This window comes from Emys orbicularis, chromosome 5 (genome assembly GCF_028017835.1).
Source record: "Emys orbicularis isolate rEmyOrb1 chromosome 5, rEmyOrb1.hap1, whole genome shotgun sequence".
Lineage (NCBI taxonomy): Eukaryota > Metazoa > Chordata > Testudines > Emydidae > Emys > Emys orbicularis.
Window position 1 is genome coordinate 109,734,344 of NC_088687.1, and position 27,351 is coordinate 109,761,694.

Sequence of the window (27,351 nt, forward strand, 5' to 3'; positions counted from 1 at the left end):
AAAGGGAGAGAGCCCAAACCATCCAGTATTAACAAGCTGCTAATGTTTTGTGAATTATTCATTGTATTCACAAAAGACATTTTTGTAATTTTCCTCTTAGCAGTAAGTCATGAACATTCCATTATATGATGCCACTCACCACCTGTCCCAGCCACGTGCTTATGCCAGTGGGCCTTTTACATACAATTCACTTTTTTAAGAAACCACTCTTCACACACATTTCTTGCCTATTTGCAGCACAAAGATAACGCAGCCTGGCAAGACATCCTCTCTCCCCATTTGTGTACACTGAAATTCAATTACTATGAATGAAGCTAGCTTCTGACCTAGAGATCAGCTGCTCCAATAATAGTTCTCTGTATAGGGACTCCCACGTTAGCAAGTTACAACAAGAGCAAATGAGATCAGTCTGGACATTTTTCTAATTATGCATACACACCTTGGATACACAAACACGTGCAATACATAAATGTTTAAAATGCATAAAAGAATAGTTTACAGTTTACCAAAAATATGTGGATGGTGTGATATAAACTGTGGTTTATTTACAAAAAATTATGCAGAATTGTTACTAAAAATAGTAATATTTGAAAGTCATACTCACCATACATTGAAAAGCCATGAAAAGGAATTACACCTACAAAATAAGGAGGGTTCTTTTATCCTTTTATTTTTATCTATTTATCCATAGAAGTATTAATATTTATTGCCTTTTCAAATTCCTAAACTGAGCTTTGTGTTTCACAGGAACAACTAAAGACATATTCCATATCCTGAAGAGCTTAGAGTCTTAGACCCTGATCTTGCAAACACACACATGCTCAATTTAAACAGGGGGTATTCCCACTGATTTCAGTGGAACTACTCACATGGTTAAAGTTAAGCATGTCCTTATGCACCTGTAAGATCGGATTAAGGACCTGATTTAGCAAAGAATATAAGCACATGTTTAACTTTAAGCATGTGCTTATGTGCTTTCATGAAATCAGGGCCCAACTTCAGATAAGACACAACCAGCAAGGGCCATACACTGACAAGAAGGATGGAACAGGGAAAAAAAGAAAGAGTTACAATAATGAGTTCATGCAGTACCCAGTAAAGATATGTAGACATCTTGGCAGTTGTGTTGTCTGTTTTCCTCTCTTTTCCAAATCATCTCACTTCCCATAGGTGACATGGCTGAAATGAGTGTTCAGAGAGGATTTGAATGAGGAGAGGGAAGTGTTTGGCAAATGGGTCTAAGGAGGATGCTTCATTCTTAGGGGGCTGCATAAAAGAATACATGGAGACAGAGGTGGGAGAATGCGACAGAGGATGTGCCAAGACTGGCATCATTGCTGGAATGGAGAAGACGCAAAAGGAGACAAGGTTAGAGATACAGACACAAGACCAGTGACGTAGGACCTTGAAAGCAAGGACAAAGAGCATGAACTTGATATAAAGGGCAATGAAAACCCAGCAGCAGAAGTCAAAAGGGAGGGGGGTTGATATGGACAAAATGACCAGTGAGAAAAAAAGATAGCAGCAATAAGGGTAACATTAATAGCATTCATGTGATGAATATATTCATACATTCGTGTCTAAAAATCAAGACCAAATGTTCAAAAGCGGAAGCCTAAAATTGGCATCTCAATGGCATGCTTTCTAGAGGTGCTGAGCAGCTGGGGATTAGCTGGATTAAGTGGTGTTCCAGTCAGGTCCCCTAAGCAAGAATCAAGAAGACTGAAATATGAGCTGCTATCCCGACCCTATGCCATCAAAATATTCCCCCACATAGAGAATGCTCAAGTGGCTAATAAAGCTAGAATTAACCTGACTTTGCAGTGGCGCAAAGCAACATAACCCAGTGGGAGGTTCTAGCCCAATAACTTTAATCTCATTATACTACTGGCTAAGGTTCACTCTTATTCTGCTTATTTGTTAAGTTTAGCTTATTTTTGCATTGCAAAAAGTAGTAATTTTCCCATCTTCCACTAGAGGAGGCAATAGTATAACTCTTACCATTTGGTGGATAAAAAACAGCATATTCTTCCATGCCAAGTTTTCCTGTGAATGAGCAGACATGGGTTTAAACACACTCAAATGGTAAAAAGTCTCTTTAGAAACGTGAACTTTATTTACTTTTCAGTAATATCATTAAAAAAGTTCATTAATGATGAATTTTTTATCATTTTATATTGACCACAAGCATGCAAAACATTTCACACGAGTCATATAGTAAAAGAAGATATAGTGTTCCTCAAATGTAAAACGCAGACGTGACACAACAAAGGAGATTGACAAACAATAGAGGGGAGATGAGGGAGAAGGAAGAGTTCAATAATAGGATTGTTATGTTTTGTGTTTCGTTAAATAAAAATTAATAAAGAGTATAACTGACTCACTCACTGTGGGCCTTGCAGACAAAAGTGAGTTTTCAGAAGGGATTTAAATGAAAAGGAGAGTGCCTTGGCAGACCAGAACAGGGAGAATGTTCTATGCATAGGAACAGCACTTAGTAAGGTGCAAAAATGTTAGTGAGAGGAAAAGGAAATTGTTGCATTAAGGCTGAATCACTGGAAGAGTGGAGGGGTACCCTAACTTAACTACTTTACCTATTTTTCTTTCAAATCTTAAAATCCCTATTGCTTCAACAAGCCCTTTTTTCAAATTTAATATCGGTGCCAACAACAAAAAATGAACACACAATTTCTTCTATTTCTATGCAAAACGAGCATGTGCTAATACAATACAAAATTATTTTTAGACCCACAATAAAAATATCGACCATCAATTTTGAGGCATACTTCAGTGCTTTTCTTAAACACAACTGCACCTATTTTAAAAGACGTTTTTAATTTCTTTTCTATAGTTTTAAGATAAAAGAGAACATTCAACTAGAACAGATATAAGTTATTACTAGTTATTTAAATTCATGGTTTAAAAATCTTAATAAATGATTATTTGTTATGATAAGAAAAAGGATCTCTTTGAATATTATATGTTTTCATCTCTTGTTCTTTGCATTTTGCAAATGTTATAAAGTAGGATCCTCTGCAGTGAGAGAGAGATATTGCCAAATCCAGCAGGAAACCAAGAAAATCTGTGTTACATTATATAGTTTCCTGTACAGTAGAACCTCAGAATTACGAACACCTTGGGAAAGGAGGTTGTTCATAACTCTGAAACGTTTGTAACTCTGAACAAAATGTTATGGCTGTTCTTTCAAAAGTTTACACTGAACATTGACTTAATACAGCTTTGAAACTTTACTATGCAGAAGAAAAATGCTGCTTTTAACCATCTTAATTCAAATGAAACAAGCACAGAAACAGTTTTCTTACTTTGTCCAAATTTTTTTTTTTTTAAACTTTCCCTTTTTTTTTTAGTAGTTTAGGTTTAACACAGTGGATGTACTGTATTTGCTTTTTTTTTTTTTTGGTGGTCTCTGCTACTGCCTGATTGCATAGTTCCGGTTCCAAATGAGGTGTGTGATTAACCTGTTAGTTTGTAATTCTGGTGTTCGTAATTCTGAGGTTCTACTATACTAGGGAACCAATAGAACTGGATCAAAAACTTCCCTGTTTAGCTGTGGCCAACTGTATATATACACACACATGAACCCTGTGGGAAGAGAAAGTTTGTCTACTTAATGGAGGACTTAGTAACAATTAATCTGATTTTTAGATTTAATACTATCATATAAAGAAGAAATTTAACCACAAATACATTAAAATATGGCTATTTGAATACACTGAGATTATATACACACACACACAAAAAATATACAATCATACACAACACATACATAGTGGTGATATACATGGGATAACTTTGAGACTTATTAGAAGCTGCAGTATCATGTACATTCTGTTCACTAATTCATTGGAACCAGAACTTGTTCTAAACTTCTAAGTTCAAACAAATACCATTTTTTAAAATGACTCTGCTAAGAAACGATCTCATCCTTCACCAAATTGTGGAGTTTCTCAATAAAATTACACTGAATGGAAATCCAAAATGGTCAACATTCAGTTTTGCTCCAATGGTAACTTTAATCTAGTATCTCACGAATGTACTAGCAATGAGAGTATACGATTGGAAAGGGAAGAGTCCCAGCTTTCCAAGATTATATACACCATTTGCTCTGGGCCCTCCTGGCACGACGGCCCAGGGATATTGGACTAAAGTTTCATAGGTTTATAAAATTTATTTGTTATATTCTTCTGTCCTTCCAAGTACCATGCAGTTAAACTCAAGCTCTATTAAAGTCAATGGGAGTTTTTCTTTTATAAAGTAAGCAGCATATACAGAATACACGATAGTTTGACAGGGTAGGATTTTATTGGCACTCATTTAGAGTATCTAAAGTAACTCTCTCATGACTTCACCATTCATGAGTAATATAGCTAATTATCCCAAACTTATGTCAATAAAACTTTACACCATTTATTGTCTGTATACAGTAAAAGCTTGTTTATCTGGCATGTTGGAGAAATGGGGGGGGGGGGGTGCCAGTAAGTGAAAAATTCCAGTTAACTAACAGGGAGGGAGTTTCGGTGCGGCAGGGGGTGCCGGCCCACCCCACCCCAAGTGCTGGCTCTGAGCTCCCATTGGCAAGGAGGCAGCGTGCAAAGCTGCCAAACTGCACCTCCGCCTAGGAACAGCAGGGACAGGTCACTGCTTGCGGGGAGCAGCTCGAGGTGAGCGCCCACCGTATCCAGCACCCCCAAATCCCTCATGTGCCCCAACCCCCTGCTCTGAGCCCCCTCCCACCAGGGCCGGCTCCAGGCACCAGCTTAACAAGCAGGTGCTTGGGGCGGCCAAGGGAGAGGGGCAGCCCCGTCGGCAATTCGGGGGCGGCAGGTCCCTCACTCCCTCTAGGAGCGAAGGACCTGCCACCGAACTGCTGCCGCCGATCGCGGCTTTTTTTTTTTTTTTTTTGCTTGGGGCAGCAGAAATGCTGGAGCCGGCCCTGCCTCCGACACCCAAACTCCCTCCCAGAGCCTACACCCCACATATTAGATGAAGAGCTGGACAAGAGACTGTGAGTGGGACAGAAAGTGCAGAGAGTAAGGGTAGGATATGATGGACAAAGAGATTGGGAAAGGGACAAGGAGCCAGGGGTGGGGAAGAGATAGGTTGGAGGTGATGAGGCAAGGGGTCAAGTTTGGGGTGGGGAAATGGATAGAAGAACACACTCCTCTCCAGAGCCTGGAATGGAACGCAGATTCCTGAGTCCTCTGCTGTCAGTAAATATCTGTAAAAACCCTGACAAAATGTCCCATCCCCCGTAGTACTTGTCCACACAGAGGATGACAACCTGCTACTGCAATCAGTTACTCCATTAGCTCAAGTGGCAGAGGTCTGTACAGTGGATCTCAAGGTTCCAATCCCTGCTGATGACCCCTGTAGGTGTCAATATGATAACATATGATGGAATTTGTTTTTTCAGTTTGCTTTTTTAAAAACCTAGGAAATTACACATCAAAAAAACCTAAGTTAAAATAATATTAAGGTCAAGCACTCCAAAAATCAGGAAACACGAGAATTAAGATTGCCCGTGCATATGTGTATTCATTATTATATAGTCTTCAATGACATGATCATATATTTCATGCTTTCTCTAATGCTGACCCTCACGCCTGTAAGAAATTTCCTGTAAACATCTTCAAAACTAACATTAGCTTCCTCCAAAACCCTCCATAAAACTCTCCTTTGTCAATAGGCCTACGTAAAATTGACAAAAGCTATACACTGCTGGTATGCGGAGACTGCAGACTATCCTGATGACCAATATTGTCTCACTATTTCTCTGTACACAACCTTTGGTCTGCCTGTATCCATCTGGGGTCTGTCAGATTGTAAACTCATTGGGACAGAGACTGCCTTTTTGTTCTGTGTTTGTACAGCACCTAGCACAATGGTGTCGTGGTCCACAACTGGGGACCCTATGTGCTAATACCAGTAAAATAAATAATTATAGTATTTTCCCAGCCTCAGCTGGCTCATTCTGTGCACTGAATAAGGCAGGGGTTCTGTGGAAAAAACAGTATATGATCATGTAATTAAAGACCGTTTCATAATGCACATACATAGGCAACCTTAATTCTGGCATTTCCTAACTTTTGAGTGTTTGACTTTGTGATCTTAACTATGTTCTTCTAATGTACTTTTTGTGTGCATATGTAATATACATAAATTAAGTCCATAGAGATTTGCTTTTTTGGTATACTACATGCAGCAATCAACACTACACTTCATATTATCTTACACAATACTTTTTCTTTACCTCGTATGTATGATTTGGGTGGAGTAGCACTATTGTAAGAAAAGTGCTCCAGTACTGATGTATCTCGGGAAAAACAGAGTAATACCTGCAGAAAGCAAAGTAAAAAAACATCAGCTGACTTGCTCAATGAACAAAACAGTGTCAAACACAAAATTATGCACTGGCAGTTGTTTCATTTTAAGATCTTCCTTATCGAATGCTATAGAGTTAATAGCGAAAAAACTCTTACGAGACTATTTTAATTTTTGAAACACATTATGGTCCAAGATTTCTAGGTTTGTATTTTCAGACCAGTGTATGACGAGATGTGTGTGTAAACCATTTGTGTATGCAGTTATATGTATGCATGTAACTGACCACTTACATGTCTAGCAGGCTATTTCAATACCCAATTACCATGACTGACAGCCAACGTACTAACTGCATAACCAAATGAAGCACGTGCATTTTTGTGTATGTGCAGTTCCTAACATTCTCCATCAGACACAGAGCCTTTACAGAATATCTTGATATAGTATATTCTCAACATTCACTTTATTATGAAACACCACAATAGGGCCACCCAGAGGGGAGGGCAAGTGGGGCAATTTGCCCCAGGCCCCGGGCCCTGCAGGGGCCCCCATGAGAATATAGTATTCTATAGTATTGCAACTGTTTTTTTATGGAAGGGGCCCCTGAAATTGCTTTGCCCCAGGCCCCCTGAATCCTCTGGGTGGCCCTGCACCACAGTGGGAAAATACCAGATTAGGAAGACAGCACTATATCAGCCGCTGTCAAAAAGCATATTTAGTGTTTAATAGTTTAGGATAAGAACACAAATATATCTGTACATGGGAGATCATTCTAGATTCTGAAGAAGAAAAGAGGCTAGCACATTGTGAGCAATCCTGGAATAGGTATAACTAGGGTGACCAGATGTCCCTGATATTTGGTGCCCGGCTTTTTCTTATATAGTTGCCAATTACCACCCCCATCCCGATTTTTCACACTTCCTCTCTGGTCACCCTAGGTATAACAATAATAAAAGATGAAATATATGAATCTGAAGTTATAGAAAAATTGTGTCATATTAAATTATATGATATTTGAAGATCTGAATGTTATCATGCAATCAAAGACTGAACCATCATAAACATACACAAGGTGGCAGAGTTAAAGTTGAGTCTGCTGTTTCCTGACTTGAGTGCTTATCTCTGCAATTTTAAACATTCTTTAATATAGTTTCTAATAGGGAATATTTTAGATCTGGCCTACAATTTTAAAAAAAAAAGATCAAAATGTTTTAAATGTTGTAGTGCTGTTTCATTACATATTTTCTGTTTAATAAAATAAACTGTTTTTTCTTTGAATACATTATTGTGATTAGTTTTCAAATAATAAAACGGTTTTAAAAATAAATTTAAAAAAATAAAAAAAAGTTTTCAAAAACAAACATGCAAAATTGCGACTTTTGTAAACCACTTGCACTTCTATTTGAAAACAGATAATATTCTTTTTGTGATAACATTTTACCTTTTTTGAATCCCAAACTATTTCTCATATTTAAACATCTTTTTAAAAATAAACAATCTATCTTAAATACTCTAAATTAAATACTGTTATTGAATAACTCACAATCATCTTCAAACTGTAACAATAAGCAGGCAAAGTTAATACTCAGTATATATTAACTGATGTGGGAGAGATTAATTGAAAAAGGAAATAAACAATGTTCCCCAGTAGGAAAAAGAATCTAACGTTTATCTGCAGCCCTGTCTTAGGAATTCCCGTGTCTGGAAGTTTTTAAATCAAGACTGAATATCTTTCTAAAAAGTATGCAATAGCTCAAACAAAGTTATGGCTTGATATGGAAATTACTAGGTGAAGTACTTTGGGCTGTGTTCTGCAGAGAGTCAGACCAGATGATCATAATGGCCCCTTCTGGCCTTAAAATCTATTAATACTGTGTCTCACACAGAAGAGAAATAAAGCCAAAAGAAAACCATGATAACACAAGCTCTTTTTAAAGTATACAAATATTTGACAAACTAACGAGGTGTTTAATTTTCTTCTTAATTTTGGACTAAATTGGACTAACCACTAAATTCAAAGGATAAACCTAAAGTAATAAAATCATAGGGCATGTGATAAAGAGGAATTTTACAATGGATGTCAATGGAGCTGAATTATAATGTAGGAGAGTTATAAAGTGGTAAAAATGTAATGTAGAAATCACAATGCAAATAATTGAAAATGATCAACTTTATCTCACTGTATTCTTCACACAAAGGATTATTTATGACTAGGGGTCTACCAAATTCGTGGCCGTGAAAATCAGGTCATGGACTGTGAAATCTGGTCTCCCTTGTGAAATTGGTCTCCGGCCACCCAGTTCTGAAGGCAGAGTGGAGAGCAATGGCTGCTGGCCAGGCACCCAGCTCTGAAAGCAGCACCACTGCCAACAGCTGCACAGAAGTAATATGCAATCCTACACTTCTGTGCTGCTGCTGCTGGTGGCGCTGCCTTCAGAGCTGGGCACCTGGCCAGCAGCCACTGCTCTCCCGCCACCCAGCTCTGAAAGCAGAGCGGATAGCAGCTTCTCCCGCAGCCCAACTTGAGGTAGCGCCACCGCCGGTAGCAGCAGAGAAGTAAGGATGGCAATACTGCAACCCCAAATAGGCTTGCCACCCCCTTTTGGGTCAGGGTCACCAGTTTGAGAAATGCTGGAAAGAAATCACAAAATTTTTTGTAGGCTGGTCACTGCATAAATAGCAAATGTCTGTTTATGCTGTTACCAACCTGCGAAAAATTTAAGTAGACCCCTATTTATGACTAAATGAGAACCAATGGTACAACTCAATATTATTAATTATTATTATTTAATATTTATATTATCATAAGCCCAGATGCTCCAGACAGGATCAGGGCCCCACTTTGGGTGCCGTACAAACCTAAGAAGTAGACATCATCCTTTCCCCAAAAAGTTTACAATCTAAGAAGTAATAACTAATTCTGCCAAAAAATGAAGTACTAGACAGACAACTGATTCCTATATCCTTTTAAGCTGTAATTTTCAGTGTTCAAATTCTCTTACTTAACCACTTATCCCCCTCACTTATTTGGAATTAGCAAATAATATGCCATAGCAGAGTGATTCGTAAACTGTGGTCTGTGGAGCTGCTTCTTGGTGGTCTACAGAATGAAACAATTTGAGAACTAGTTGAAGCTGAAGATTAGGTAGGAAATGAAGGTTGTCTTTAGGAGATATACTTCTTTTACAAACCATTTTGCAGAATGGAATAAAGTACTAAATGGAATTAGACACAAGGAGTGATCAGAAGTTTAGGGTTGTTTTTCGAATCTTAGAACCAAATTTAGCTCTGCACTTTTTAAAAAGCACACACATGGATTTAGCTAGGTGACTGTTGTTGAAGTCATTGGAGATTATGTGGCTAAAATCCAATACTTTTTGAGGTTTTTGTTTCTTTGAATTCCTACAATCACATTCATCTTTATTACTCAAGACTTAAATGTTGAAAGGAAACAAAAATAAAATCTTCAAATGTGGCTATGTACTGAGAAATGACTGCAAAAATGTTATCAGATTTAGCATATTTGCTCTCCTATGTCAGAGTGACATAAGCTTCCCAGCACTGATAGAGACGAGCTTTTATGTCTGTCATCACGGTAGAGCCAACAAAAAATTATTCTTTCTTCATGACTGTCAGATAACTACTAACTGTAACATATTTATTGAGCCAAAAGAACAGTTTGATTTCAGCTCCCAACCTGAGATGCTAAGACTGACAGAAAAATTATATTCTATGTATATTTTTCTCTGTTTAGGAGTCAGAAGTATTTGAGACTGAATAAATATGGATACCTGGGATGTAATTTTTATGAAGTCTCTTTTCAGAATATAAATTACATTTTAATTCAGATATATTTTTATTTGAAAACTGTCATTGTACTTTTAATTGAGATGAAATAGAGATATAATTTGAAATGGACACTTAAAAGAATTGTGTAAAGTTTTATATATACAGATATATTTGAATAAATATATTTAATTACAAAATGTATACATTTTCTACAAGCAGCATTAAGCACAGTTTCTTGGTTATTTTTTCCTCCAGACCCTAAGCACAGATTTACATAGGGCACACTAACTTCAAAAAGGCACATATTTAGTTTCATGTAGCTATAAAAAACAAAATTAAACAAGCCCACCCTAACAACTGTGACCAATCAAGCTGAAAGTGCTGTGAAAATGGTAAGTTTGCTCCATGACATTTATGTTGACACTGCAATCAAATACACATTAGGAAATTCATGAATGTAATCTCCTTCCATTTAAAAAGATTTAAAGGGAAGTAATGTAGATAATTCCATGTAAATTAACTAGAAATTATTTGCTAGAAATGTTAGAAATGATGAAAATGACATTGCTGCATCCACACAATACTATATTTATAATTACTATATTTTTTTATTTTTAAAATATTTAACCACTTCATTACCCATTACAGTAAGCCATTGTCAAGCAACATTTTTATTTTTAAACTAAGATTTTTGACTATTCTTCTCAAGACTTAGTCAATTTGTGTGCCCTTCAACTCTACTTTAAAAAAAAAAAAAACGAAACAACTAACTTATGACTACTGGAAAAACAAAGAACAGGCTGGCTTCATCCCTTTTATATTATTGTATTGAAAAAAAACAAACAGGTAGAATCATTTCTAATTTGGGGGCTTCTGAATAAGTCTTTGTCTCCTCCAATACACTCCCATCCAAGTGTCTTGCTCAGTTTCTAGTCTAGTCTTGTTTAAAATCAGAAATATTCTATTTGATAATACAAGGGACTTCAGAAAGTCCAGTGCATTGACACAGGAGAGAGAGTGACCCTGGTCTTTCTACAGCATAAAGGTTATTTTATATAACCTATATCCAGAAAGTGATATTATTTATTCTTTGTATTACAGTAGCATCTACGGCCCTCAATTAGGGGCCCCATTATGCTAGGTACAGTTCAAACATGTACAAAAACACAGTTCCTCCCCCAAAGATGTTACAATCCAACAAATACATACTTTCATCTTTTCTAAAGCAGAACTAGCCACTTACCTGATATAAATAATCCTCAAATACAAAATAGTAGTCATCATTGCTTGCTGTCAGCTTTACATCCTACAATTAAAAAAATATAGCAGTTTGGCGCTGAAAGATATTTTTTTCATTTGGGTGATGCCTGCAGAATCTAGGCCCAGCATAGTGGTTGAGGACATTGTTTCAGCATTAGTGAGTTTCCTGTCACTTATCAGCTGATGTCATACACAGACTTCATATTTACAATTACAACACAAAAACACTACAATGGTTTGATTACAATCATATTCTGGACTAAAACTCGGAGACCAAAAGCTCTGCTTTTGGTGTTTATTCAGACCAGCAAACAAAAAGCATCCTTGAGTCATCATCCTTGAGTCACCCCAAACATCAACAGTTTAGGGCTCAATCCTGCAGACAAGTCCTCTGTGTTCTTGTGGGGATTTTTAAATAACGACTGGATTCTACAATTGTCATTCATGCTAAAAGGAGGTTACTTACTTGTAACGGGAATACTTGAAGATGGACTCCACACATTCACACTCATGGGATGCATGGCTGGTGCAGCTTGGACTGTGGAAACTTCTCACACCAGTGCCTGTTAGGGGCTCACACATCCCTACTGCTGCTCCTGCCCCTCCTCTCAATGTTTCTGAACATTCTGAGAGCGAGGCTATAAAAGGGGGCATGATGTCCCGTCTCAGTTCCTTCTAGCCCACCGCAGAGTCAATATTTCATTAACACTCTGAAGAAGAGGGGAAGGTGGGCAGGGAATGGGAATGTGCAGCATCCCTCTCAAAGAATTCCAGTTACAAGTAAGTAATCTCCATTTCTTCTTCAAGTGTCCTCTGCATATACTGAGTCATGGGATAGTTTGGCAAGCAACACCCCATGACTGGATGGTGGGATTCAGTGTCGTAACTGAATAAAGATTGTAGTATGGATGCTCAGTTCAGCAAGGCCAATCTAGATGCTGGATCTAATGAATAGTATTTTGGAAAGGTGTGACTAGAGCCTCAAAGTAGCAACCTTACATATTTCAACAATCAGAACATTTCTGGACATGCTAGAGAGGTAACCACTGTGAAAGTCAAGTGTGTCTATAAAAGATGTGTGCCATGCCTGTGTGGCCCCTTGTGTCCAGACGCAGCAGTGCAGGTGCACCCTGCCTTAATTTCCCAGATTGGGTTGTATCAAACAGCGCCCCCACACACCCCTGTCCCCGCACACCTTCTGAGGGTCTGGATTTATTAACAGAAAGTTCAGCAGACACACAAGAAAGACTTTCATCCACGCTTCTTAGCAGGGAGGCAAACTCCATCTGAGTTTATTAGTCCCACCTGAGTCTAGCAATCCCATGCCCAAGCTCATTACCCGCAAGGCACTCTCGACGATGCCTTCCCTGTAACTAAGGGTGTCATAAGGAGGAGGGAGAAAACTTTGTAACCCCTTTGGGGTTTAGAGAGTATGACCCTTACAACTTGTTCACCTTAGCCTTTAAGGATAGAACAAGAAGCAATGGACTTAAACTGCAGCAAGGGAGGTTTAGGTTGGACATTAGGAAAAAGTTCCTGTCACGGTGGTTAAACACTGGAATAAATTGCCTAGGGAGGTTGTGGAATCTCCATCTCTGGAGATATTTAAGAGTAGGTTAGATAAATGTCTATCAGGGATGGTCTAGACAGTATTTGGTCCTGCCATGAGGGCAGGGGACTGGACTCGATGACCTCTCGAGGTCCCTTCCAGTCCTAGAATCTATGAATCTATAAGGCCTCTGCAGGGATTTTGTGTTGAATATAGATCCTCACCCGGCAGCATGCAGCTCCTCACAGGCTGGGCCTTCTGCAACTATCTAGGAAGTCCCTCCATAAATTCCTTTTCCTGAGGATTCTATTGCTGTGTTCCCTGGGAGCACCTCTCCCTTACAAGCCTCCTAACAGCACCCTCCTCCAACTGAGCATAGGTAGCTATTTAGCAGATCCAGGTGTTTGTTAGCTAATTAGCTAATTAACCTGGGCACTTAGCTGCTGACATGTGGCTGACATGGACTCATTTTCCTTTATGAAGTCCATCACAGGCAGACTGGTCCTGACATCGCTTAAAAGGGCCCACACACCCCATGACAGTGTCCTAACTTCTGCAGAAGGAGGATCTAATGCAACTGTATATCCCTGTCCTATATGCTTTCTAACACCTAGATAATAGCATGACCCTTATAGTTGTCAGCATAAGAAATAAAAATTTTAGGAGACTTTTGAAGCTCTAAGAAAAAATGAACAAGGAGTACTTGTGGCACCTTAGAGACTAACAAATTTATTTGGGCATGAGCTTTCGTGGGCTAAAACCCACTTCATCGGATGCATGCAGTGGAAAATACAGTAGGAAGATATATATACACAGAGAACATGAAAAAAATGGGTGTTGCCATACCAACTCTAACGAGACTAATCAATTAAGGTGGGCTATTATCAGCAGGAGAAAAAAAAACTTGTGTAGTGATAATCAGGATGGCCCATTTCAAACAGTTGACAAGAAGGTGTGAGTAACAGTAGGAGAAAAATTAGCATGAGAAAATAGTTTTTGCTTTGTGTAATGACCCATCCACTCCCAGTCTTTATTCAAGCCTAATTTAATGGTGTCCAGTTTGCAAATTAATTCCAGTTCTGCAGTTTCTCATTGGAGTCTGTTTCTGAAGGTTTTTTTGTTGAAGAATTGCGACTTTTAGGTCTGTAACTGACCAGGGAGGTTGAAGTGTTTTCCGACTGGTTTTTTTAATGTTATAATTCTTGATGTCTGATTTGTGTCCATTTATTCTTTTGCATAGAGACTGTCAGGTTTGGCCAATGTACATGGCAGAGGGGCACTGCTGGCACATGATGGCATATATCACATTGGTAGATGTGCACGTGAACAAGCCTCTGATGTGGCTGATGTGATTAGGTCCTATGATGGTGTCCCTTGAATAGATATGTGGACAGAGTTGGCAACGGGCTTTGTTGCATACATTTGTTAGTCTCTAAGGTGCCACAAGTACTATTCATTCTTTTTGCTGATACAGACTAACATGGCTACCATTTTGAAGCTCTCTCATCCTATTCAGATAGTAAGCTAGAACTCTTTTAGTATCTAAAATATGTAGTGTAGATTCTTTTTTATAAGCATGAGAGCTTGGAAAGGCAACCAGCAATTAACTGATTGATATGAAATCCAGACACCACTTTTGAAAGGATTCTAGGATGAGGTTTAAGGGCAATTTTATCTTTTGAAAAACAGTGAATGGTCAGGTCAGCCATAAGAGCATGCAACTCACTCACTCACCTTGCTGATGTAAAGGCTATTATAAAAGCTGCTTAAATAAACAAATTAAAAAAAGAACAATCCACCTTATGTTCAAAAGTAGGATTCATAAGCTGGGTGAAGACCAAATTAATTTCCTATGATGGATTTGAGTCTTTCACTGGTGGGTACATATTAACTGACACTTTCATAAATATTTTAACTGTGTCATGTGCATCTATAGTACATGACGTGCTGCTATTGCTGTTACGTGTACTCCGAAACAGGTCTAGACACTTTACATGCAGTAAATATTAATATACTAAATTGGTGCCCACACAGAATCTATACACTTGTCAGGTCATGAATTTATACCACCTAAACTCCACACTTTCTGGGTGATTGCTTCCTGGAAATAACCTTCTAACATGCAAGATTTTTTTCTAGATCCATTAAAGTCCTACAACCCCTGGCAGTTAGATGTAGAGAAAGAGGGCCTGGGAGATGAACCTCCACGTCCACTTGTGAAAACAGCTTTTGCTGCCATCACTGGCAGAAGGTTGTAAACCCCTTCAGAGAAGTGAAGAAAGTCCATATACCACCATTGTCTCAGCCAGGTGGAAGTTATTAGAATTACTGTGGCCCCATTGTGCTTTATCTTTATGACCCGCTGTATAAAAGGAAAAGGAGGAAGCATATAACAGGCCCATCCCCCAATTCAGAAGGAAAGCATCCAATGTGTCCATTCTGAGCAGAAACAAGGGTATTTTATATTCTGTCTCGTGACAGAGAGATCTACTTCCAGAAACCACCAGAGACTGAATATGTCCTGAATTACTGAATCCTTAACAGAACATTCATGCAACTGCCTCACAGTACTGATCTATTATGTTGCTGTACTTGCCCCCTAAGTTCAGGGCAATTGGGTAGACGTTGTAGTGGATACAGCAGGACCATAGCTAGATTGCCTCTTTGCACAGCTCAGATGAGTGAGCTCCTCCCTTCTCATTGCTGTTATCTTGTCTGTAACAATTTGCACTACTTTGTTCTGGATGTGAGACAGAAAAAATTTGAGCACTAGACGGATAGCACTCATCTCCAGTTTACATTGTGGAAGCAGAAAAAGAACTGACAAAAAGGAAATTGCAATGCATAACAGTTTGTTAGCAAGAGTCAGGCTAACTGTAACCCTAATAACGCAAAATTTGTAAAAGCGAGAATTGTGTAAGGCAAGTAAAAAAGAACTGTGTAAAAAGTTGTTGCAACCTTGTGTAAATAATGTGTAAATAATATTGTATGTAAACTAGAGTCTAAACAAGCGAGGAAAACAAGATATCAGAATGACCTATGTATAAACAAAATGCAGCTGTTGCTCATTATTGTCTGTAACAAAAGATATAAATGCTTGCTGTAATTGTTTACCTGTTGAGAGACCTGTTTAGCTCTCTCCCTCTACGCAATTGCTTGAGAAAATAAAGTATCTAACTTGCTGTACCCAAACAAAAAGTGAGAACTCTGTTATTCTCCGACAATTTGGGGGCTCGTCCGGGATGGCAATGCCCGCAGAGACACCGGCAGCTGCTACGGATCGTTCCCCTTCGAACTCCATGGCGCCACAATAGAGGTAGGAGACCTTTTGAAATCTCTATTGGGGTGTCGGAGGAGAATTGTCCGTGGGGCCGTCAGTCCCTGTTGGGCTCATGCCATCCGAACTTATTAACTGTGCAGCAAGATCAGATGCAGAGCAGTTCTGGGGAATTGTTTTGCCACCCCCAAAAAGGTAGTTTTATGCGGTTCGGTGGAACTGTTAGTTTGGCCGCCCCCATATGCATAACAGAAATGCATTAGGTATGCACCGGTGCTGAGGGGTTTTTACCGCCTCATAGTGTATTAAGTCCGGACATAAGGTACAGATGCATCGTGGTATTTAGAAATAGAGGCCTTGGTGTGTGTGTGTGTACACCAGTGTAAATAAAAGTTACCGGAAGACGCCCAGAGTACTCTGCGAAATCTTTTGGCTCGTGACCAGAACTACTCTAACGCAAGCCCGGTAACTAGAGGATCTTTTAGAAGATTCAACCCACGGTGGGCTAACTCGGCCTGACATCGTCCGGCAAGAAAGCTACCTGGGTCTAGGAGTGTGTAAACCCATCTTCCCTCCCCTTTCCTCTCTGTGTGAGCCACTGACAGTCTGATCATCTCGCTGGATGCAAAGAGAGTAAGCGGTGCTGTCTCTCAGAGACTAGCCGATGCTCTTTGCTAAAGGAAGGTGTAAAAGGGTCGTGGCCATCCTCGTGAGTCTCTCCTGTGTAAATACCCTGTAGGGAGAGATCCTTAGTTTATGTGCCGCTAGCGCGGACAGGGCATCCTCCCTGTGCGTGTAATTGAAAAATGGGTGGGGGACAGTCTAAGCATTCCCTCTCACCCCCTAAGGGTATCCCATCTTATTTCATGTACGTACATTATGGTCCTAAAACCTGCAAGTATTTAGAGAATTGGAATCATTACATGCATGCAAATCCATCTAAACAATGCCCACTGGAAGGTACCTTCAATCTAAATAAGATCATACATCTCAGAGGAGCTTTTAATCACCAAAAAGCCTCTGACACACAAAGGGAGCAATTTGTCTATTAAGGAAAGGAACGGGTTAATTTAAAATTCAGCTTGGTCCAGAGATAAAGAGAAAGTTAATCTGTGTTCAAGGTCAAGAATCAACGCAGACCAGGCTAAGTACAAATAATAAATTTTGACAAGTTCCTGAAGGACCAGTACTTGCTTAGCCAGTGCTTCCTTTTCTGCCTGGAAGTTCTGTTTCAAGGCTTGCAACTTGCCCTGGGCGTAGGTTTGAGTTGCTGCCTGGTTTATGATCTATGCTTTTAATTACTCAATTCTAGTTATCAAGTACACAACTCTTCCCTTTTCTTCAGCTTCTCTATTGCCCAGTCGTAGCAAGACTGGGGTAGATCCACCTGACAACCTTCCCGATTAACCGGGGTGGAAAGAGGAATGCTAAACCCCTCTCCGGTTTTTAGACTTCAGCTGCTAAATCTGCAAAACACTGCGAGGCATTAATAAAATGCGTTAGGTTTCTTTTCTCACAGATAAAAAAAGTGCTACCCAAAGACCCTAGCAGCCCTGCCATTCATTAAAACCAGGAAACTGAGTCTACGTAAAGTCCATCAACAAAAGACTGCTTTGGTTCCATGCTGAAAAGGCCCTTTCCAAGTCCTGTTAACCACCAACACTGCTGTAAAGTGCCAAGGACTGCCTACCTGAACCCATGCTTCTCACTCTAAAAAGACCCCTCCACCTCGGAAGAATTCTCCAACTAATAATAAGCCTATTTCTCCTTCTAGCTCTGCTGTGCCTTCTGGACAGCAGGAAAAAAACAAAAAAACAAAAAAAACAAAAAAAAACAAAAAAAAAACAAGGTAAAGTGCTAGTAACCTCTCCCTTGTCCACTGACAGACCTACTGTGCCTCTGGATTTTTCAAAAAAAAAAAAAAAAAAAGCAAAACCATTACAGGGTAATGTGCTAGTAACCTCTCCCCTGTATAATGCTAAACCACACTGTTTTAAAAAAATAATAATAATAATAAAAAAAAGGAACACTTGCTGCATTAAAACCACAAAGTCCAGAAATTCCTTCCTACAAAAAACATTAAAAACTAATCAATTTTTAGTCAGTGCTCCTGAAATTACATCTGACATTTAAATAGGGTTAGAAAGTCAATAAACATTTTGGCCATTAGAACCCCCACAGCTTCAGTGTATCCATAAACTGAAGCCAGGAGAAGTTGTTACTCTTCATAACTACGTTTGCTGGGAGGGTAGAAAACAAGAAACTACCCTAACAGAACACTTACTTTTTCAAGCTAATAATAGCTGTGTGTATGTTAAAGCCACCACATTGCAAAACATACATTTTAATTTCATTACCACTGCAGGCAATCATATTATTTACTGGCCTGCAGATAAAATTTTGCAAGTAGCCCTTAGGTTCCAAATACCCTTTAATTAAACTAGTTTAGTGCCTAATCAATTTCAAAATTTGCTTTCACTGTTACCAAAGGTTCAAAAAATCTCTAAAATACAAGGGCAAATTCACATGCTTCAAAATATATATCAAGTTAAAAAGTATGCCTTTTATACAGCTTATAAAGTGTTTACTTTATGTACTAAGTATAATGTATTGTGCTTTATAACTAAAATTGTACAACAACCCCATCATATTATTGCTATGAAAATGTTATTGCTTGTGTTGCTATTAGTTAGCTTAGAATTATGTTATTGTTGTTATAAAGGACGTAATAATAGTAATACCTTTCATGTCCATGCTCATCATGCATTGTCATTACATTCAATCAAAACCCCTAAGGTTAAAGCATTTAAAGTAAAATCTAAATTCCAAAACTTAATGCAAATAAAAATTTTAAAATGTTTGTTGTACTAGTAATACAAAAAGGGGGGTTGTGGAAGCAGAAAAAGAACTGACAAAAAGGAAATTGCAATGCATAACAGTTTGTTAGCAAGAGTCAGGCTAACTGTAACCCTAATAACGCAAAATTTGTAAAAGCGAGAATTGTGTAAGGCAAGTAAAAAAAAAAAAACTGTGTAAAAAATTGTTGCAACCTTGTGTAAATAATACTGTATGTAAACTAAAATCTAAACAAGCAAGAAAAACAAAATATCAGAATAACCTATGTATAAACAAAATGCAGCTGTTGCTCATTATTGTCTGTAACAAAAGGTGTAAATGCTTGCTGTAATTGTTTACCTGTTAAGAAACCTGTTTAGCTCTCTCCCTCTACGCAATTGCTTAAAAAAAAAAGTATCTAACTTGCTGTACCCAAACAAAAAGTAAAAAGTAAAAACTCTGTTATTCTCTAACAACATACAAATCTCTTTTCTCCATAACTCCAATGGTCCTGAATTAACAGATCGTGAAGGTGCGCTGCCCATCTACTTGATATTTTCTTTCTTGGAACCAAGGTTTATTGGATCTGTTGTGGCTTGGCTCTCATATCAGAGGCCACAACCAATCGACGTTTTAAGTGCTTCAAAGCTAGATACCGATAATGCAACAGCCTTGGAACCAGAGCCCAGCTCAGAGACCAGTGCCTTTTGCACTGCAAGGTCTGGAAGGTTCTAGGCATTGTATCAGTTTCCTATCTTTAAGCTTGGTTGAGCAGAGTTGGAGAGTTGGAGCAGACAGGCTTCACAGCCGCTGCTTCTTGTGACAGTAAGGCTTGTAGCCTATTCTGCTACTCCTTACGTGTTCACAGGGTAAAGGTGCTGAAGTTTGAGCATCTTGAAGAAGAGTGGCCTTCATCCAGGCATGCCATCTAAACATCTAGTGCGAGCATCTGATACTAGAGAGACCACATGATATCACACACACACACACACACACACACACACACACACACACACACACACACACACACGTACCATTTAAAATCCGGTTATTTCAACTTTGGATCCACCATGGACCCAGAAGTCAGAATCAAAGAGCTGACTACTATTAACTAAATATATCCCATAACTAATACTAACTGTACTAATGCTAAAGCTAGACTAGACTAAGGTACTAAAATCTTATTGAGAGAAGGATCTGGATTCAAAGCATCCAGAGAGGTTCACATCTTCCCGCTCCTGCAGCTGGAAGGAAATGAGGCAGCACAGAGCACCACACATTCAGAAACACTGAGGGAGGGATAAGAGGGAGATGTGAAGACTCCAAAGAGCACTGCTACAAGAAGTTTCCACCATCCAGTCTGCAGCAGCCAGCACATCCCATGAATGGGAATATGTAGAGGACACTCAAAGATGAGCACGCTTTATTCCCATGCTCCATATAACCAGAACATTTGTGTTTTCTTTATACAGAGTTATTGCTTTGATCAGTAAATACTCACTAATTAATGAATTACTCACTTTGTAAATCAGGCTGTCCACTAAAAGATCATGCTGAATCACATTGGACTTAAGCTGTTCGTAGTACAAAATGTCCTAAAATGAAATAAATATTATTAATCATTCTTCAGTCTGAAATAAACCCCCGATTTATACTTATATAAGTAAAATAAATGCTGATAGCTACATAGGAAGGCATATTACTGAAAAGAAGGAAAAATTATAAAAAGAGATCCATATTGCCTGTAAATACCATTTGAAATATCCTTCCCCCTACTGTCAAGAGATACTTTCCATTGTTCATCCTAAATTTCCTCCATAAAACAAGTTAAAAAAAAAACTGGGGGAAATGCATGAGGATCCACATAATACAATATTATTGTTTAGTTGTACGTTAGAGGACACAAAAAATGAGAATGAAGGGAAGAGTTTGGACAAAATTGGAATATCTCAGTCTTCCAAACTTTTGCTCTCTCTAGAGCCAAGCCTTGCCTGCTTGAAAGTTCTGAAAGAACTGTTCTGATTCTTCTCTCCAACACCTTCTATTTTCATGCACTTCTGTTTTTATGGGTCCCATCAAATCTTGTTTAATATTAGTAATGTTAATATCAATTAGAACTAAGTCGGGCATTTGGATACAATATGAATATCCAAATATTTAAACCCACAAAAAGCCAGTCTAAATAGTACAGATGTCAAAAGGAGATCACATTGAAGAAAGGTTCAGACTTTTGCATGTTCATCTTAAATCACCTGGTTACTCCCTAAAGTCTGTGGAGAATATACTGGGGTGAACCAAAGAGGAAGCATCCAGGAAGTAATCACTCTTCTGCTTTTGCCCATGCTGCCCCTTATGAGTGGGAGGAGCTCCCTGCAAAAATCCACAAAGCCACTTTCTCCTCTTTTAATTCCCTCCTTAAAACTTATCTCTGCCATGATGTCACCAAGTGAATATGGCTTTACACAGTTTTACAAGGATTTTTAAATAATCCAGTTGCCCTCAGCTCCTTCCCTTCCACAGAACCCTTCTAGCTTCAGTGGGACTCCAGAGGACACATTCAAACAGCTTGAATGATAAAGGCCCTAGACAACATTCGCTGGCTGATTTCTTGTAAGTGCTGCAGCAGAAGTGGTTCTTTCAAGTGAGGGACTTGAAGAGTGAATGGGTAGTGGCCTTACGAGTAAGTTAGGGGAAAACATGTGCAAGGGGCAGCATGCAAGAAAATAAGAAGGTGGTGGGAAATAGTGGTTGTTCTTTTCATATGAGTATTAACATGAGGGTGGGAAGAATACTATGCTCAATTAAATCAATTCCATAAACTGAGGGACCAATTAAAACTAGTAAATTCTGAAACTAGGAAAAACACTATGTCCATTTCATGTTAACCGAAAATAGCTCAGGGGAAAATATATTTTCATTTTTCTTTCCAATAAAGGGCAAATAAAAGTAATAAATCAGAATTTTGTTAAATATTTCTTTTAAACAAGTTCAGACATAAAATGTTCACAAAATGTAAATGATTCAGGATATGTACTAATTGTGCTTTTTTAAAAAAAAGCTTTGTACAAAAGTTTTACTATTCATGTTTAAAGCCACTACTTTGAAGCAGACACTGTAATCTTAGGGTATGTCTACACTACGGGATTAATCCGAATTTATATAATTCGAATTTGGGAAACAGATTGTATAAATTCGATTGTATGCGGCCACACTAAGCACATTAATTCGGCGGTGTGCGTCCATGTACCGGGGCTAGCGTCGATTTCTGGAGCGTTGCACTGTGGGTAGCTATCCCATAGTTCCCGCAGTCTCCTCCGCCCATTGGAATTCTGGGTTGAGATCCCAATGCCTGATGGGGCCAAAAACATTGTCGCGGGTGGTTCTGGGTATATCCTCCCCCCTCTCCAGGAAGCAACAGCAGACAACCGTTTCGCGCCTTTTTCCTGGGTGAACAGTGCAGACGCCATACCACGGCAAGCATGGAGCCCGCTCAGCTCAAGACAGCAGTCATGAACATTGTAAATACCTCGCGCCTTATCGTGCAGTTTATGCTGAACAAGAACCTGGAAAACCAGGCGGCGAGGAGCAGGCTACAGCAGCGCGGCGACGAGAGTGATGAGGATATAGACATGGAATTCTATCGAACCGCGGGACCCGGTGCTTTGGAGATCATGCTGTTAATGGGGCAGGTTATAGGCATGGAACGCCGATTCTGGGCCCGGGAAACAAGCACAGACTGGTGGGACCGCATAGTGTTGCAGGTGTGGGACGATTCCCAGTGGCTGCGGAACTTTCGCATGCGTAAGGGCACTTTCATGGAACTTTGTGACTTGCTTTCCCCTGCCCTGAAGCGCCAGAATACCAAGATGAGAGCAGCCCTCACAGTTGAGAAGCGAGTGGCAATAGCCCTGTGGAAGCTTGCAACGCCAGACAGCTACCGGTCAGTCGGGAATCAATTTGGAGTGGGCAAATCTACTGTGGGGGCTGCTGTGATGCAAGTAGCCAAAGCAATCACTGAGGTGCTGCTACAAAAGCTAGTGACTCTGGGAGATGTGCAGGTCATAGTGGATGGCTTTGCTGCAATGGGATTCCCTAACTGTGGTGGGGCGATAGATGGAACCCACATCCCTATCTTGGCACCGGAGCACCAGGGTACCCAGTACATAAACCGCAAGGGGTACTTTTCAATGGTGCTGCAAGCACTTGTGGATCACAAGGGACGTTTCACCAACATCAACGCGGGCTGGCCGGGAAGGGTTCATGATGCTCGCGTCTTCAGGAACACTACTCTGTTTAAAGGGCTGCAGCAAGGGACTTACTTCCCGGACCAGAAAATGACTGTTGGGGATGTTGAAATGCCAATAGTTATTCTTGGAGACCCAGCCTACCCCTTAATGCCATGGCTCATGAAGCCATACACAGGCAGCCTGGACAGGAGTCAGAAGCTGTTTAATTACAGGCTGAGCAAGTGCAGAATGGTGGTAGAATGTGCATTTGGCCGTTTAAAAGGTCGCTGGCGATCGCTACTGACTCGCTCTGACCTCAGCCAAAGAAATCTCCCCATTGTTATTTCTGCTTGCTGTGTGCTCCACAATCTCTGTGAAAGTAAGGGGGAGACCTTTATGGCAGGGTGGGAGGCTGAGGCAAATCGCCTGGCTGCTGATTACGCGCAGCCAGACACCAGGGCGATTAGAAGAGCACACCAGGAAGCGCTGTGCATCAGAGAAGCTTTGAAAACCAGTTTCATGACTGGCCAGGCTACAGTGTGAAATTTCTGTTTGTTTCTCCCTTCATAAAAACCAGCCCCCTTTATTGACTCATTCATTCTCTGTAAGCAACCCACCCTCCCCGTTCCCCCAGCTTTCTTTCAAAGGAAATAAAGTCACTATCGTTTAAAAATCATGTATTATTTATTAAGTGATTATAAACATAGGGAGAGAACCAAGAAGGTAATCTGGGTGAGGTTTGGGAGGAGGATAGGAGGGAAGTAAAAGGCCACTGAACAAATTCAATATAATGACAGCCTTTTGGTTGGGCTGTCCACTGGGGTGGAGTGGGAGGGTGCACGGAGCCTCCCCCCCCGCGTTCTTACACGTCTGGGTGAGGGGGATATGGAACATGGTGAGGGGGGAGGGAGGTTATACAGCGGCTGCAGTGGCACTCTGTCATCCTGCTGCCGTTCCTGAAGCTCCACCAGACGCCGGAGCATGTCCGTTTGCTCACGCAGCAGCCCCAGCGTTGCAGCCTGCCACCTCTCATCTCGAGCGTCCCTCAAGACCTCACGTTCACTGGCATCTTTCCTAAATTTAGATACAGTGTCCTTCCACTCATTCAAATGAGCTCTTTCATTGCGGGTGGATTCCATTATTTCTGTGAACATGTCGTCTCGCGTCCTCTTTCTACGCCGCCTTATCTGAGATAGCCTTCGGGACGGAGGAGGGAGGCTTGAAAAATTTGCAGCTGCTGGAGGGAGGGTTGAAAAAAAGGAGAGAAGTTTTTAAAATGATACATTTTACAGAACAATGCTTATACTCTTTCATGGTGAAAAACACTATTCACATTACATAGCACATGTGATTTCAGTACAAGGTCGCATTTTCCATCTTAATATTGAGTGCCTGTGGCTTTGGTGTTAGAGATCACAGACGCAGGTCCGGGCAACAGAATTCAGCTTGCAGGCAGCCATGGTAAGCCACTGTCTTTCGGCTTCTGCGCCCTCCTTTCCCACATACCAAGCAAAGCCTGTTGACTGCTGCGGTTTTCCTGTTAACCTTCAGCAGCAGAAAACAAACTAACCCCCCCCCCCCATCCAATTCTCTGGGATGATCGCTTTATCCCTCCCCCCACCGCGTGGCAGGTATCAGGGAAGATCCCTGCAGAAACCAAACTAACCCCCCCGCCATGAATTCCCTGGGATGATCAATGTACCCCTCCCCCGACCGCGTGGCTGGTAACAGGGAAGATCCCTGCTAGCCAAACGCGAAAAGCTCAGGGCCAATTCGCCCCCCTGTGCTTGGCTAACTGCAGGGAAGGATTTCTTTTCAGCCACAGGCAAAACAGCCCAGTAGGAACGGCCACCTCTGTCCCCTTAATTAAGTTCCCGTATTTCAACCAGGTTACCATGAGCGATATCACTCTCCGGAGGATTACACAGTGAGATAAAGAACGGATGTTGCTTGAATGCCAGCAAACACCGGGACCATACGCTGCCAGGCTTTGTCAGGCAATGATACCAGATTACTTGCTGCAAGCATGGTGTGGTCAAGTGTCCTACCATGGAGGACGGAATAAGGCTGCACTGCCCAGAAACCTTGTGGCAAGGCTTTTGGAGTACCTCCAGGAGAGCTTCATGGAGATGTCCCTGGAGGATTTCCGCTCCATCCCCAGACACGTTAACAGACTTTTCCAGTAGCTGTACTGGCCGCGAATGCATCCCAAGTCCTCAGGGCAAATTAATCATTAAAAAACGCTTGCTTTTAAACCATGTTTTATATTTTAAAAGGTAAACTCACCTGAGGTCCCTTCCATGGGGTCAGGGTCTTGGCTACTGGCTTGGGAGGCTTGGGAGGGTACTTCAGTCAGGCTGAGAAAAAGATCCTGGCTGTTGGGGAGAACGGAGTGCTGGGTGCTCTCTGCAAGCTCGTCCTCCTCCTCCTCCTCCTCCTCCTCTTCCCCCTCCGCAGAATCCTCAGGTGTAGCTGATGAGACTATCCCCGACCCAGAATCCATGGTCACAGGTGGGGTAGTGGTGGCGGCCCACCCTAGAATTGCATGCAGCTCGGCGTAGAAGCGGCATGTCCGCGGCTCTGACCCGGAGCGACCGTTTGCCTCCTTTGTTTTTTGATAGGCTTGTGTGAGCTCCTTGACTTTCACGCGGCACTGATCTGAGTCCCTATTGTGGCCTCTCTCCATCATGCCCTTGGAGATTTTTTTCAAAAGTTTTGGCATTTCATCTTTTCGAACGAAGTTCTGCTAGCAATGAATCCTCGCCCCATATAGCGATCAGATCCAGTACCTCCCGTACGGTCCATGCTGGTGCTCTTTTTCGATTATCAGCCTGCATGGTTACCTGTGCTGATGAGCTGAGCTATCTGTGGTCACCTGTGCTCTCCACGCTGGGCAAACAGGAAATGAAATTCAAAATTTTCCTGGGGCTTTTCCTGTCTACCTGGCCAGTGCATGCGAGTTCAGATTGCTGTCCAGAGCGGTCACAATGGTGCACTCTGGGACAGCTCCCGGAGGCCAATACCATCGAATTGCGGCCACACTAACCCTAATTCGAAATGACAAAATCGATTTTGGCGCTACTCCGCTCGTCGGGGTGGAGTACAGAAATCGATTTTAAGAGCCCTTTATTTCGAAATAAATGGCTCCGTTGTGTGGACAGGTGCAGGGTTAATTCGATTTAACGCTGCTAAATCCGAATTAAAGTCATAGTGTAGACCAGGCCTAATTAAGAAATACAGTCAAATTAAAAATCACTGTCTGAATTTTTTGTTACTGCTATTACAAACAATGAAATACATTTACCATAAAACAGAAGGATTTAAGAAAAAATATCCCTATCTTTTCAGTTTATTTTGTGCATTTTAAAGCAGGTTGTCTGTTTCACTGTTTCCCCTTGTATAGGCAAACATGCTCTGCCAATGGGCCATCCTCTGTTGCGCTCAGGGGCGGCTCTAACTTTTTTTTGCTGCCCCAAGCATGGCAGGCAGGCAGCTTTCGGCGGCGCGCCTGTGGGAGGTCCGCCGGTCCCGCGGCTTCGGCGTACCCGCCGCCGAATCACTGCCGAACCCGCGGGACCGGCGGACCTCCCGCAGGCATGCCACCGAAGGCTGCCTGACTGCCACCCTCGCAGGGACCGGCACGGCACCCCCCGCAGCTTACCGCCCCAGGCACGCACTTGGAGCGCTGGTGCCTGGAGCCGCCGCTGGTTACGCTACAAGCAGACTGCCTCAGATTCCCCTTAAATGGACTTTTCAAATAAACTTCAGAGGCTTTTTTGTTCAATAATGTCCCTTCTCCCAGCATGTAATTTATTGACATAAGACAAAAAGCAAAACTCAGCCCTGGGGCTTCTCTTCTCCCCATGAGTCTGCTCTTTGCAGCTCTTCCCTGCCTTGGCAAGCTATTCTCAGCCCTACCTGGCTGCAGTCTTTTTTACTCCCGTGGAGTCTGCTGTCTTTCCATCCAATTCTACCCCTCCTTGGGGGTCTGGTTTAATCAAAAACAGATCAAAATACAGTCTCTTCAAGTCCATCAATTTACCCTCTTATCCGGGATCCTTTCCTGTCTACAG

At 40.9% G+C, this 27,351-nt stretch overlaps 1 protein-coding gene across 2 annotated transcripts in view; it reads right to left on the reverse strand.

Moving 5' to 3' along the window:
• TBC1D19 (TBC1 domain family member 19) overlaps positions 1–27,351 on the reverse strand; it is a 107,946-nt gene that overhangs the window by 11,839 nt on the left and 68,756 nt on the right. Inside the window, exons 12-17 of one of the 2 annotated variants that reach the window (XM_065405188.1) lie at positions 20,573–20,647; positions 11,375–11,437; positions 6,272–6,356; positions 2,002–2,046; positions 1,093–1,179; positions 605–637 (exon numbers count right to left, since the gene is read on the reverse strand). In XM_065405188.1, coding sequence (XP_065261260.1) covers positions 605–637; positions 1,093–1,179; positions 2,002–2,046; positions 6,272–6,356; positions 11,375–11,437; positions 20,573–20,647 — 388 coding nt within the window. The remainder of the gene's footprint in view (positions 1–604; positions 638–1,092; positions 1,180–2,001; positions 2,047–6,271; positions 6,357–11,374; positions 11,438–20,572; positions 20,648–27,351) is intronic. The other variant, XM_065405189.1, reaches the window with a different exon arrangement.